The 15573-nt window shown below is 34.5% G+C and overlaps 1 protein-coding gene across 1 annotated transcript in view; it reads left to right on the top strand.

Annotated features, from left to right (window-relative positions):
• ABCA12 (ATP binding cassette subfamily A member 12) overlaps positions 1 to 15573 on the top strand; it is a 200405-nt gene that overhangs the window by 103632 nt on the left and 81200 nt on the right. Inside the window, exons 12-18 of the mRNA XM_047773427.1 lie at positions 744 to 1000; positions 1096 to 1208; positions 2429 to 2553; positions 4195 to 4368; positions 8579 to 8743; positions 9058 to 9268; positions 14112 to 14251. Of these exons, the coding sequence (XP_047629383.1) occupies positions 744 to 1000; positions 1096 to 1208; positions 2429 to 2553; positions 4195 to 4368; positions 8579 to 8743; positions 9058 to 9268; positions 14112 to 14251 (1185 nt within the window). The remainder of the gene's footprint in view (positions 1 to 743; positions 1001 to 1095; positions 1209 to 2428; positions 2554 to 4194; positions 4369 to 8578; positions 8744 to 9057; positions 9269 to 14111; positions 14252 to 15573) is intronic.

The raw sequence follows: 15573 nt of genomic DNA, 5'->3' as shown, positions 1-15573 counted from the left end.
TTATCTGTCAATGAACACTTAGGTTGCTTCTACCTCTTGGCTTTTATGAGTAATGCTGCTGTGAATATGGGTTTACAAATATCTGTTAAAAACTCAGCTTTCAATCCTTTTAGGTATATACCTAGAAATATAGTTGTTGAGTCATAGGATAATTTTATTTCAAAATTTTTGCAGCCCTAACCATACACTTTTCTGTAGTGGCTGCATCATTTTACATTCCTAGAAACAGTGCACAGGGGTTCTGATTTCTCCATATCCTTACAAACACTTGTTATTTTCTGGTTTTATTTATTTATTTGTTCATTTGTTTGTGTGTTTGTTTTGATATTAGCCATCTTAGTGGATGTGAAGGATGGCTTTTTTGATATTCCAAACCAAACCTGCTTTGCTATCTGCCCTTATCCATGATTTAAAATATAAACTACAATAGAAAATTAGTTTAAGTATTTGTGATTTAAATGAGATAAAACTGAACTACATCTTTTTAATCTATGTATCTACAAGATATGAATACAATTGGGAAAGAAGTCTAATAGGTCCAGAAGTTTTATAAAATTCTTAAGAGAACAATAAACTCAAATGACAGAAAGTAGAGCTTTGTGGTAAAACTGTTGTGAAATGCCAACTGAACACAGAAGCAAAATATTTTTAGGAAGTAAATCAACTTTGGTTGTTTACTATCAACTACTACATATTTAGAATAATATAACTAATCTATTTCCTACTCTTTCCTCTTTGGAAAGCTGTCTCAACTTCAAAACTTGACCAAACTTCTTTGTGAACCCGCAACTTTCAATTCAGTAGAGAAAATGTGCCAGCTCTCCAGCATGAACTTTGGAAACCTGTGTGAAGAGAGTGCATTTCATGTGCAGCTCCTTGAAGCAGCAGAGCTGGGCACCGAAATAGTGACCAGCTTGCTGTATCACGACAATGTCCTATCTGAAAAACTGAGGGATTTGCTTTCTGGGGATCCAAGCAAAATTAATTTAAGTATGGATAGGTAAGTTTTTCCATTTATTCTTCCTTGGTGATATCACTTCTCAAATAGGTAATTGATATGCCTAGTTCAATTTCTTCTCTTCTGCTTTGTTCCAGGTTTCTAGAACAGGCATTGCAAATGAATTTCTTGGAAAACATCACAAGGTTAATGCCGACCGTAGAAGCCGTGCTGCATGTCAATAACAGTGCAGACACTCCTGAAAAACCAGGTGTTTCCCCATCCACATTTTAAATGTTGTCTTATTAGAATGCATGTGTTTCTCATGCTGCAGTTTAGGAAAAGCTTTTTTGAAGTTCCTAAGCAAACCTACTTTGTATCTGCCCTTATACATAAGATACATTAAGCTTTCAAGTATAGTTACTTGTCTAAAATAAACACACAGCAAGCCAGCAGAGAATGAAACAGCAAAATTTGATTTCACAGCCAGATATCTTCAAAAATTTAACTAGTTAGACCATTCACCTTTTATTTATCAGATATATTAAAGTGCATTAGTAGTCAGTTGTGAGAGCAAGGATAAAATTTATTTACTTCCATGAGAGTAATCTGATTTTAAAAATAAAGATGTGCTACTGTCTACAGAACTATCAATTCAGAGCCTTCTATTAGTATTCTGAGCATAATGTGTCATGCAATACATTTCTTCTTTGCATAATACCACAACACTGAACAGAAAGGCATTCAGGATTTTGGACAACAGGCAGCCACAAAATTGGAAGGGCACTAAGTCCAAAAATAAAGAAGGTGTATTTGCATGAGGGATACTTCACAAAGAAACTGAAAGGCACTTGCAAAATGGAGATCACAATCTGCTAAAATAAAGTCAAAATAATATTTGTTATTCATTAAATGACCCAGATATGAAATAATTATAATCACTGTCTTAAAAAAGTTTGGAGTTAAACACATTCATTTTAAAAATTGAGGTAATGATTATGAAAACCCTTTATAAACCGTAAGGTGCTGGGAAAAGTTAAGGAAAAAAATACTCTGCGGCATTATGTTGGGGATTTAGAAAACCTTGTCCTAAGCTGACAATATTATATGATCCGAGGTTAAAAAGCATTTTGAATCTGTGTGATGTTTTAAATCAAATGGAGAGAGATATATTTAGCACATTATGTGATCAAAGTCTGTGAGGAAACCGTATTTTCCTCTAATCCACCTTGCATTTTAGACATCTAAGGAAAATTTATAATCCAGAGCAATCTGTTACCTTGGGTTAATGAGATCATAATAGGAATAAGTCTAAATCAGATAGAAATAGATCCTAAAGACGTAAAATTTGCCAAAACTGGGAGACATCTGTTCCTGACACAAGGTATATATGTCGAATATATGTTTCCATCTAGAAGGTTTCCATATGTTAGTACAACTAAAAAGAATTACATTGCAACCAACATGTGAGTTTTGCTTTTTTTCTTGCAGGTCAGTTAATAGAAATGTTTAAAAATGTTGAAGAGCTGAAAGAAGAACTGAGGAGAACAACAGGAATGCCCAATAGGAGTATCGACAGCTTGCTGGCCATTCCCATCCCTGATAACAGAGCTGAGGTGGGGTGGAATGCGTTTGTCCTTACATCCCGTTTTTAAAAATTTAAATAGCACTTAATATTTGTTGAGCACTTACCAGTAAAAGACTGAGAAGCTACATGCAAATCTGGTGAATTTGCCATGAAAATGATAACATTAGAGGCCTAATTCTTAAGTGAAAGTAGAAGAAAAATCCTGAAGCAAGGACATGATCACCATCTGTTCCTTTTCCTCCACGTTTCCTTCTCCCTCTTTTGCCTCCTTTGTCCTCTCCTTTTCTTTACCACAGATAGTTTTCTTAAATAAGTGTAATTCTTTGTATTCACTATCACAATCATATTACCTTAGGTACATTTGTACATTCTGTTATGATGATACCAAAGTCAACTTTGAGTAATCGAGGGGGGAAAAGGAAGGCCATTTATAATTTGCTGAAACCCAAATAAAAGTGAATAGTTGTTTTTACTTTTTAAAAGCCCCAAGACAAGACAGAGTACATAAAATAGATACATGGTCAAGGGAACTCTGGGTAAGTTTGTAGGTATAGTAGACATTTTTTGCTGTGAAAATGAATAATGTCATTTCCTCATAGGCTGATAATAGGGTTTTCTACTTGAAACGTTTTATCTCTTATCCCTTTCCCAAGTTCATTGTCTGGAAGTGTCACAGAAATTTTCCAAAAGAACTGTAAAGCTTAAAGATCTCATCCATTCAAAACTTACTATGTGACAGAGTATGTCATATCTAAACACAACCCAGTTATTCTCCAATATTGGATAAAGTTTCTTAAAAGCCTTTAAGGTTCACTTTGGAAAATATTTATATTTAGTTGTGTCATTTTAATTGGTTCTTCCAAACAAAAATTAAAGGTGCTCTGCCTTCACTTTTCTTCCTCTTTTTCAAGGTAAATTTATATGACTTCACCTCTCCCCTTTGGTTTCACCTTTCACTCATGTGATCCTAAGATCTAATTTCAGCAATCGCATTTTTTGGCCTCTGAAGAATAAAAACAGATAAATGGAGAACATACATTCTTATTACTTTCAAAAGGAAAGAAAGAAAAGTTTCTATAATCTTGAATTTCATAAAATTTTTCTTTATTTCAACTCGGTGGCAATAGAGATGACATCTCACTTCCCATAGTCACACCTCACTTTTCACGCCAGCGTTACTGTCCAGGATGGTTGATTCATATTATTGTGTGATTCTGGGCTTTTTTTCTTCACTTTTCATCTCTGGATCCCAAAGTTTATTGTACAAGATTGTAACCTTAAATGATTATAAAAATGAAATGAAATTTGAATTTAAAAGTAAAATTTTAAAGGCAGCAAGAGTCTTAAACAGGAATTTTTCCCAGACTTACTCCAAACCAATTTTCTTTCTTGGTACCATCACTCTACAGTTGTTCAAGCAAGAAATCTGGAAGTCATTATGGATTCCTTCTGTCTCTTTTCTCATCTTATTTCTTAAGTTTCCAGTGAATTGTGGCTCTTTAGCACTTTATTGATAGTAATTAGTGCTTTAAATAAAAAGTTACTTGATTTTTGAGGATAATTTGTCATATTTTTAAACCAAGTCTAAGAGTACAGAAAAATTCTCAAAATGGACAGATGGCTCTCAAAGGATTCCCAGCTAAAATATTTTTCTTCCTCCAACTTGCAGATTATTTCTCGTGTATTCTGGTTGCATTCCTGTGACAGTAATATGACCAGTCCCAAACTGGAAGATGCATTGGAGGAATTCTGCAGCATACCTCTTTCAGAGAGATCCCGTCTGTCTTACCTCATCGGACTCACTCTTCTGCACTACTTAGACATTTACAACTTCACATACAAGGCAAGTTGCTGTTGATGAAATAGTTTTATATTTATAGTTTAATATAAAATATTTTATTGCACATATATGCTTAATACTATAAGGAATGAAATCCATTTATACCACTTTTGTAATTATAGCTTTATTTTATAACTAAATGGGACTTTAAAGATTATATATGATAAATTTGCATATTTTATAGGTGAGGAAATTAATATTATTGCCTTATTTTTTTAACTTTATAATGATTTTTATTTTTTCCATTATAGCTGTTTTGCAGTGTTCTGTCAATTTTCTGCTGTACAGCATGGTGACCCAGTTACACATGCATGTATACATTCTTTTTTCTCACATTATCATGCTCACAGCAGGATCTCATTGCTTATCCATTCCAAAGGCAATAGTCTGCATCTATTAACCCCAAATTCCCAACCCATCCCACTCCCTCCCCCTCCCCCTTGGCAACCACAAGTCTTTCTCCATGTCCATGATTTTCTTTTCTGCCAAGAGGTTTGTTTGTGCTATCTATTAGAATCCAGATACAGGTGTATCATATGGTTATTTTTCTTTCTCTTTCCGACTTACTTCACTTAGTATGAGAGTCTCTAGTTCCATCCATGTTGCTGCAAATGGCATTATGCCATTCTTTTTTATGGCTGAGTAGTATTCCATTGTGTATATATACACACCACTTCTTAATCCAATCGTCTGTCATGGACAGTTGGTTTTTTTCCATGTCTTGGCTATTGTGAATAGTGCTGCAATGAACATGGGGGTGCATGTGTCTTTTTCAGGGGAAATTTTGTCCAGATATACGCCTAAGAGTGGGATTGCTGGGTCATATGGTAGTTCTATGTATAGTTTTCTAAGGTACCTCCATACTGTTCTCCATAGTGGTTGTACAGCTTACATTCCCACCAACATTGCAGGAGGTTTTCCTTTTCTCCACACCCTCTCCACATTTGTTTTTTTGTGGAATTATTAATGATTACCATTCTGACTGGTGTGAGGTGGTACCTCATAGTAGTTTTGATTTGCATTTTTCTAACAGTCAGTGATGTTGAGCATTTTTTTTTCATGTGCTTATTGGCCATATTATTGCCTTATTAACTCTCAATTTGTATATCCAAGACCAATAATTAATTTTAATATACACTACACTAAAGTATGAAATACAAATGTTATAATAAACTTTTTTAAAGTGATTAAACATTAATTTGATAGGATAAAAATAAAGATTAGAACAAAGTTTTTTTTTTTTTTCCTCAAGTAAAAGTATAGGGTTTTTTGATATTTAAAAAATTACTTTTTTTGTGGTTCCTTTATCAAATTTAGATAGAGGCTACAGTTCTTATCCAGTAGAATGAAACAGTCATTATTAGAGTTATAAAGGCAACATAACTCCATCTTACAATAAGTAGATGCTTTATAAGTGCTTATTGAATAAAAAACTGAAGGAAAAATATAAACATAGGAAAATCAAACACCTATATTTGCCAAATCTATAGGTCAAAATTATTTACATTATTGAAAAAACTGAAAAAAAAAACCGTTTTACCCTTTAAGAAAAACCAGAAACAACACAGCTGACTTGCTGAAACATTGTAGCAAAGGGGATGCAGTCATTTTAGGACTAATCATAAATAATCCTATCTGCTGTCATCATTATCCCACACTTATATTCTGTACTGGTGCCCTAACTGGCCTGCTATCTCCACATTTGTCCTCACCACCCCAAACCTACTCCACCACACCCTATGCAGAGTGATCCTTTTAAAACTTAAAGCATATTGTGTAACTTTTTTCTGCTTAACACCTTCCTGTGGCTCCTCATTTTATTCCAGTAAACCCCCAAATCCTGTTGGGGCTCCAGAGCCTGCAACACCTCCCTGTTTTTAAAATCCCATTTCCTACCTGACATCCCCTTGGGCCTATGGCTGCTACATGAGACCACTCCTGGAGATGTTCTTCATGTGATTTGCAGAACTATGCATCCTTACTCAACATTGACCTTCTCAATAAGATACCCTGACAATCCTATTTAAAATGCAACCAGGGAGTTCCTGTCATGGCCCAGCAGGTTAAGAACCTGACTAGTATCCAAGAGGATGCAGGTTCTATCCCTGGCCTTTCACAGTGGGTTAAGGATCTGGCATTATCATGAGCTGTGGTGTAGATCACAGACATGGCTTGGATCCTGCATTGCTGTGGCTGTAGTGTAAGCTGGCAGCTGCAGCTCTGATTTGACGTCCAGCCTGGAATTTCCATATGCCACAGGTGCAACCCTAAAAGAAAAAAAAAATTAAAAAATAAAAAATAAAATGCAACCAGCCTCATCTACAGCACTCCCAAACCTCCTTTCCTTCTCTGTTTTCTGTTGCACTTCCAGCATACTATATATTTTATTTAATATTCATGTTTGTTGTTTATTTTATATCTACCTCTCTTTGGATATAGGCTCCACAAGAACCTCTTGTTCACTGAAACATTTCAAAAGCCAAAAACAGTGCTTGGCCCTTAGAGGAACTTAGCAAATACCCATTTACTAAACAAATAACTCTTTTTTACGTAAATTATAACCTAAACTGCATATAAATTGAAATTATTAATTTTTCATCTAAAATTTTAATCCTTAATAATGTCTCTGCAGAGCACATATCAAATCAATTATTTCTTGTTGAATATGGTAATTAAATATGTACATTTTACAAGCTGAAGACCATTCCTAATTATTGTAAATAAAAATAATGATGTAGTCAGTTTATTTCTGATGTAGGCATGCCTAGAGTTTGGGCAGAACTGGAAGCAAAATTAAGACACTGAATCCAATTAGAAAGATCTGATTGCAATTAGTAGCTGTGCTATTGAGACAGCTATGTCTTTGTGATATCTCTCCACCTGATCTTGTGCTCATAATGGTGGCCTTTGACCCTCCTGAACATGCCAAGAGCTTTCGCTCTTCATGAACCTCAGATATCTTTGCCCCTCTGCCTATTGCCTTCCTTTCTTTATTCTTTCTGTGGTTTGTTCTTTCTCTACTTTGGGGTGCCATCTTGAAAAGACTTCTTTTGCTTTCATAGTGAAACTTCCTAATGCCTCACATTCCCCAGCCTTTTGCTTATTAACTTGCTTCATATCTGTTGCTCCTACTAAAACAAAGTAGTACATGTGAAAATTATATAATTGACATTTTCCTTTCAGACATTTAAAATCATTTATTTTGGCAAATTTATTGAGGTATAATTTATATATCATAAAATTCACTCATTTTAAGTGTAAGATTTAATTTTTTTAGTAAATTATAGAATTATGCAACAGTTACCACAATGTGTTTTAAAATATTTCCATCCACCCAAAAAGAAATGTTGTGTCCACTTACAGTCACTTCTCATTCTGACCTCTGGTACAGGAAACCTCTAATCTATTTTCTGTCTCTATACATTTGCCTTTTATAGATATTTTATTTATTTATTTATTTATTTATTGTCTTTTTGCTATTTCTGGGGCCGCTCCTGCGGCATATGGAGGTTCCCAGGCTAGGAGTCGAATTGGAGCTGTAGCCGCCGGCCTACGCCAGAGCCACAGCAACGCGGGATCCAAGCGCGTCTGTGACCTACACCACAGCTCACGGCAACGCCGGATCGTTAACCCACTGAGCAAGGGCAGGGACCGAACCCGCAACCTCGTGGTTCCTAGTCGGATTCATTAACCACTGCGCCACGACAGGAACTCCTCCGTAGGTATTTTATTTAAATTGAATCATATAATATGTGGTCTTTTTGTCTGCCTTTGTTCACTTAGTATAATGTTTTGATTTTCATACATGTTGTAACATGTGTCACTATTTTATTTCTCTCTATTGCCAAATAGTATTCCAGCTTAAGGATATATATTTTGTTCATCCATTCATTTAGATTGTTTCCACTTGTTGGCTATTGTGAGTAATGGTGCTATGAACATTCTGATACAAATGTTTGTGTGAGCATAAGTTTTTATTTCTCTTGGGTAAATATCTAGGAATGGAATTGTTGGGTTATAGAGTAAATTTATGTTAAACTTGCAAGGTGGCTGTACCTTTTAATATTCTCATTAACTGTGTTTGAGGGTTCCAGTTTCTCCACATAAATCATATCTTTCTTTTTCTTTTTTCTTTTCTTTTTTGCCATGCCTGCAGCATGAAGAGGTTCCCAGACCAGGGATCAATCATTTCTTTTTATTCTGTTCCTGTTAGGTGTTTTTTCCTAAGGAAGATCAAAAGCCGGTGGAAAAGATGATAGAACTCTTCATAAGACTGAAAGAGATTCTCAGTCAAATGGCTTCCGGTGCACGACCGCTGCTAGACAGAATGAAATCCCTGAAACAAATGCATCTGCCCAGAAGTTTTACATTAACACAGGTAGAAAAGTCACCCAGTAACGTTCATGTTAGAAAATTCCTTTTGTCATATTAACTTTTATTTTGATTAGTTATAATACATTCAGCTACAAATATAGTACATTGACAAAAACCACTTACTGGAAAACTCTGACAAAACTTCTTGCCTCTTATTTTGGAAGTTTAGTACGCTGCATGTACATTTGGGATGCATGTTTTAAAGGAACTGTGGAATTTTAAGGATACCCTAAGCATTATCGAGTTTTCATCTGTATTATTTTTGATAGCATTTATAGCGCATGTAATGTTAATAAATCATGTATTTTTCTCTCACAGGCAATGTACAGAAGCAACCGGATAAACACACCTCAGGGATCATTTAGTACCATTTCCCAAGCACTGTGTTCACAAGGAATTACCACTGAATATTTAGTTGCTTTGCTGCCCTCTTCTCAGAGGCAGAAAGGCAACCACACCAAGGATTTTTTGACTCATAAATTAAGTAAAGTGCAAATTGCTGCAAAATATGGAATTCCCTTACATGCCAGTGAGTATACTTCAAAATTAGCATGGTAGTGTCACCTCCTAACAACATTGTCTACTATATCTTAGCCTTGTAAAAAAAACCTGGCTGTATTTCCTGTATTGTAAAATACATCCTTGTAGCTTATTTTATTCATAATAGTCGGTACCTCTTACTCCCTCCCTGATATTGCCCTTCCCCCCTTCCCTTTCCCCACTGGTGACTGCTGGCTCTCTATGTCTATCAGACTGCTTTTTGTTGTTGTTATATTCCAGTTTGTTGTATTTTTTAGATTCCACATATAAGTGACAATATATAATACTTGTCTTTCTCTTTGACTTACTTCACTTAGCAGAATACCTTCCAAGTCCATCCATGTTGTTGCAAATGGCAAAATTTCGTTATTTTTTATGACTGAGTTCATTGTATATATGAGTTTATGGGTATACCACATCTTATTTTATTATTAAAGTATAGTTTATTTAAATGTTGTGCCAATTTCTGCTGTATAGCAAAGTTACTCAAATTTTATGTATTATTTTCCATCATGGTCTATCCCAGGAGATTGGATATAGTTCCCTGTGCTACACAGTATGACATTATTGTCTATTCATTCTAAATGTAATGGTTTGCATCTTTTAACTCCAAATACCCAGTCCATCCCACCCTCTGCCCCCACCCCCTTGGCAGCCGCAAGTATCTTCTCCATGTCTGTGGGTCTGTTTCTATTTTGTAGATAGGTTCATTTATGCCATATTTTAGATTCCACGTATAAGTGGTATCATATGGTATCTGTCCTTCTCTGTCTGATTTACTTCACTTAGTATGAGAATCTCTTGTTGTATCCATGATGCTGCAAGTGGCATTTTTTTTCTCCTTTTTAAGTCTTAGTAGTATTCCTCATGTTGTTAATCTATTCATCTGTCAATGGACATTTGTTTCCATGTCTCGGCTATTGTGGATAGTGCTGAAATAAACATGGCGGGGGGCATGTATCTTTTTGAATTATAGTTTTGTCTGGATATATGCCCAGGAGTGGGATTTCTGGATCATATAGTAGTTCTACATTTAGTTTTCCTAGGAACCTCTACACTGTTTTCCAGAGTAGTTGTGCCAGTTTACATTCTTTCCAGCATTATAGGAAACTTCCTTTTTCTCCACATCTTCTCCAGCATTTCTTATTTGTAGACTTATTAATGATGGCCATTCTGACCAGGATGAGGTGGTGCCTCATTGCAGTTTTGATTTTCGTTGCATTTCTCTAATAATTAGCGATATTGAGCATCTTTTCATGTGCCTACTGGTCATCTGTATGTCTCCTTTGGAGAAATATCTACTTAGGTCTTCTGCCCTTTTTTCAACTGGGTTTTTTGGTTTTTTGTTGTTGAATTTTATGTCTGTTTTGGAGAGTAAGCCCTTGTCAGTTGCATTGTTTCCAACTATTTTTTCCCATTCCTTCTGTTGTCCTTTTTTTTTTTATGATTTCCTTTGCTGTACAAAATCTCGTAAGTTTGATTAGGTCCCATTTGTTTATTTTTGTTTTTATTTCTATTATCTTGGGGAACTGACCTAAGAAAATATTTTAAAAATTTATGTCAGACAATGTTTTGCCTATGTTCTCTTCTGGGAGTTTTATGCTGTCTTGTCTTAGGTTTAATTCTTTAAGCCATTTTGAGTTAATTTTTGTGCGTGGTGTGAGGGTATGTTCTGGTTTCATTCATTTACATTGCCACTGTCCACTTTTGCCAGCACCACTTGCTGGAGAGACTGTCTTTTTTCCATTTTTTATTCTTTCTGCCTGTATCAAAGATTAATTGACTATAGGTGTCTGGGTTTATTTCTGGGCTCTCTATTCTGTCCCATTGATCTGTATGCCTGTTTTTGTACCACTACCACCCCATTTTGATTACTGTGACTTTGTAGTGTTGTCTAAAGTCTGGGAGAGTTATGCCTCCTACTTTGTTATTCTTTTCCTGAGGATTGCTTTGGCAGTTCTGGGTCTTTTATGGTTCCATATAAATTTTTGGATTATGTGTTCTAGTTCTGTGAAAAATGTCATAGGTTATTTGATAGGGATCACATTAAATTTTTAGATTGCTTTGAGTAGTATGGCCATTTTAACAATATTAATTCTTCCAATCCAGGAGCATGGGATATCTTCCATTTCTTTGAATCCTTTTTCATTTCCATTATTAATGTTTTATAGTTTTCAGCAGGTAAGTCTTTTACCTTCTTGGTCAAGTTTATTCCTAGGTATTTAATTTTGGGGGATGTGATTTTAAAAGATATTGTCCTTTTATATTCCTTTTCTAATATTTCATTGTTAGTATTTATAAATGCAACTGATTTCTGAATGTTAATCTTATTTCCCACTATTTTGCTGTATTCATTGATCAGATAGAGTAGTTTTTGTGTGGTGTCCTCAGGGTTTTCTATATATAGTATCACATCATCTGCACATAGTGACAGTTTTACCCCTTCTCTTCCAATTTGTATACCTTTTATTTCTTTTTCTTTTTTCTTTTTTGGCTGATTGCCGTAGCTAGGACTCCCAGTAATAGTTTGAAGAAAATCAGTGAAAGTGGGCATCCTTATCTTGTTCCTGATCTTAGTGGGAAGGCTTTCAGCTTTTCTCTGTTGAGTATTATATTGGCTGTGGATTTGTCATAAATGGCTTTTATTATGTTGAGTTATGTTCCCTCTATGCCCTTACCATTTTGGTAAGAGTTTTTAAAATGAATGGATGTTGAATTTTGTCAGATGCCCTTTCTGCATCTATTGAGATGATCATGTGATTATCGAATTTTCTTTTTTTAATGTAATGTATTACATTTGATTGATTTGAACCATCCTTGTGAACTTGGATGGTCATGGTGTATGACCTTTTTCATTTATTGCTGGATTTATTTGGCTAAAATTTTGTTGAGAATTTTTGCCTCTATATTCATCAAAGATATTGGCCTATAATTTTATTTTTTGGTAGCATCTTTGTCTAGTTTTGGTATTAGGGTGATGGTGGCTTCATAGAATGTCTTTGGGAGTGTTTCTTCTTCAATCTGTTGGAAACGTTTAAGAAACATTGATATAAGTTCCTCTTTGTATGTTTGATAGAATTTGCCTGTGAAGTCTTGAACTTTTGTTTATGGGAGTTTTTTTAATTACATATTCAACTTCATGTCTAGTATACCACATCTTCTTTATCCATTCATCTCTTGAGGGACACTTAGTTTGCTTTCATATCTTGGCTATTGTAAATAATTTTGCTATGAACATTGGAGTGCATGTATCTTTTTGAATTAGTGTCTTTGATTATTTTGGATATATACCCAGGAGTGGGATTGCTGGGTCATGAGTTTTATTTTCAGTTTTTTGAGAAAAGCTCTATATACTGTTGCTACAGTGGCCACACCAATTCACATTTCTACCAACAGTGTACAAGTGTTGCCTTTTCTCCATATCTTTGTCGATATTTTTCTTTTTTTTTTTTTTTTTTTTGCTTTTTAGGGAAACTCGCAGCATATGAAGTTTCCAGGCTAAGGGTCGAATTGGAGCTACAGCTGCTTGTCACAGCCACAGGCACAGCAACACAGGATCTGAGCCTCATCTGTGACCTACACCACAGATCATGGCAATGCTGAATCCTGGACCCACTGAGTGAGGCCAGCGATTGAACCCACATCCTCATGGATACTAGTTGGATCTGTTCCCACTGAGCCACAACAGGAACTCCTTGTATTCTTTTTGATGATAGCCATTCTCAAATGTGTGAGATAATATCTCAGTGTAGTTTTGATTTGCATTTCCCTGAAGATTAGCAATGTTGAGCATCTTTTCATGTGCCTATTGGCCATCTGAATTTCCTCTTTGGAAAAATGTCTATTCAGGTCTTCTGACCATTTTTTTAATCCAGTTGTTTTTTTTTTTAATTTTGAATTGTAATCTTAGCCTTTTATAATAAATGAAGCATTAATTTTCCCCAAAATTAAAACTAGAAAACACTCATATAATACTTATCACACATCAAGCATGTTATGTGTATTAACTCATTTACTCTTCACACTAGCTCTGAAGTAGATGCTACTATAGCTACATCTTAGTAAGAGAAATGATGCACAAATAGATTAAGTAACCTAGCCATGGTTGTCCAGTATAAAAGTATCAAAGTTGTGATTTCAACCCAGGCAGTCGGCTACAAAGCCTAGCCTCTTAACCACAGCACTAGGAATTTGTCAGTCATAACTACACCTTGCCAGTAAACAATACAACATGCTTTAAATCTCCTCAGGTCAATATTTGTCTTAACTTTTAGAAAAAGAAGTAGAAATTTGTATTACACATAGAAGAGCTTCATAAATACAGCAGAACTATAAACATTCAGTAGCATTTGATGTATAAGCTTTGAGATGCAAAATATGATCAGTTGAGGGATTACAAATAATATAGGGATATTTAGCATAACAATTGGATTGACTCATTTATGTGTTTATTAACTCATTCAATAAACATTTATTGAACAGTTCTTATGTACCTGGTACAATAGCAAATTTTTGCATATATTTTTTTAAATTAGTGTTGGTGAGAAAGATCTGTTTGAAGAAATTCTGAAATGTGGTTTTCAACCTTTCTAACTCCTCTTGTTTAAATGCCATCACTTACTATAAGCTTGCTTATTGGGTTTGACCTGTATACCCAAAGAAGATATTTACTATGCTTTCTTACTTTGACACCAGATGTTTCGTGTTTATTAAAAATAAAGGGAGTATAAGACTTGTATTTTGGGGTACTAGAATAATAGCCTTTGTTAATTTACCATGAATAGATTTTAAAGGCATATAATAAATTATTTTACTATACTTTCTCTTTCCAGCACCATTTTGCTTTTCCCTTTATAAAGACATCATTAATATGCCTGCTGGACTTGTGATTTGGGCTTTCTTGAAACCTATGTTGTTGGGAAAGATCCTGTATGCACCATATACCCCCGTCACAAAGGCAATAATGGAAAAGGTTTGACTGTTATAACTCACATTTTCTATCTTGAGTATTGAGATGATTTTAAAATAGTCAGCTTCGAAATTTACTCTAGCTGGCTCAGATTTCTTTATAGCTTACATACTATTTCCTTTGACTTTCTGAAACTCTTAATTAACAATTCTCAACTTCAGGCCTGTATATGTGTAAACAGCATACATTGGATGATAGCTCCTTCAAGAGAAATGAACCATGTTGACACTCGAGAGTGAGGTTAGTTAAAGCAAAACCTCAGATTTTTCAATTTATCTCCAAAAGCAGAAAAAATTTCTACAACTGGCATCTAACTTTGAAAGTATGTAAAAATAGTGGCACTAGAGAAAATAATACTGGGACATTATATAACTAGTTTGAACAAAAACGTTTGCTGAATTATAGATTCTTGGCTTTGTATTTGATTGTACAATTTAACATCTTCCAATTATATAGAAGACAGATGTTGAGAAAGACAACATTATTAATAGTAACTGTATTTATCATCCACCTAATATAAGCATAATAACATTTCTCTCTCACTTTTAAAGTTGGCTTAGTGATTTGAATTATAAACTGGATGCTTTTAAAAGGATGGAGTAAAAGTGGGGAAAAGATCTCTGCTTTACCATTACTTAGTCATAAAACTATAGATTATGTAAATATAAATTATTGTTTAGGTCTATATAAAAATGGACATGAAATCATAACTGATTTCTAGAAATTTTTTCCATTTTAGTGTTTATATTTTAATACCTTATTTGCTTTATTGACTATGCATTTCTACACAGTTTTGCATAAATGAAATCATTACACGCTTATTTTCTAAGTGCAATCTTTTTTTCTTTCCTTTTTGCTTGACTCTCACTTCTTTTCTTCCTGCTTAATCCTACTCTTCCTTGTAAACTAATGTATGTTAGCATTCAAGCATGTGTCTTTCTATGATTTATGTACATTCCTTTAATCAGTTATATGTTATTATATCCTATGCATGTTCATATACAGAATCCTTTGGTCATTGTTTGCATAATTAAAATGAGGTTTCATTATAATACTTTCCTACGTATTTCTTTAGTCACACAACACCTTGTGGCAATTCTTCCAATTCAACAGATATAATTTATTCCTTCTTTTTGAAGATTAAAAATTTTTTCCATACCATAGAATTTGCTTAGTCAATCTCAGTTGTTGGGCATTCATTTTGTTCCCAGTGTTTCCATGTTGCTCATGTAAACAGTATGACAACAAATAACTTTTGTGCACAGGACTTTATACCATGGTATTTTTATTTCACTGAAGTGAATGTTCAAGATGGAGGGATTGAA

This window comes from Phacochoerus africanus, chromosome 3, assembly GCF_016906955.1.
Source record: "Phacochoerus africanus isolate WHEZ1 chromosome 3, ROS_Pafr_v1, whole genome shotgun sequence".
Taxonomy (NCBI): Eukaryota; Metazoa; Chordata; class Mammalia; order Artiodactyla; family Suidae; genus Phacochoerus; species Phacochoerus africanus.
The sequence above is the reverse complement of the archived record's forward strand: the minus strand, read 5'-3'. Positions and strand labels throughout refer to the sequence as shown.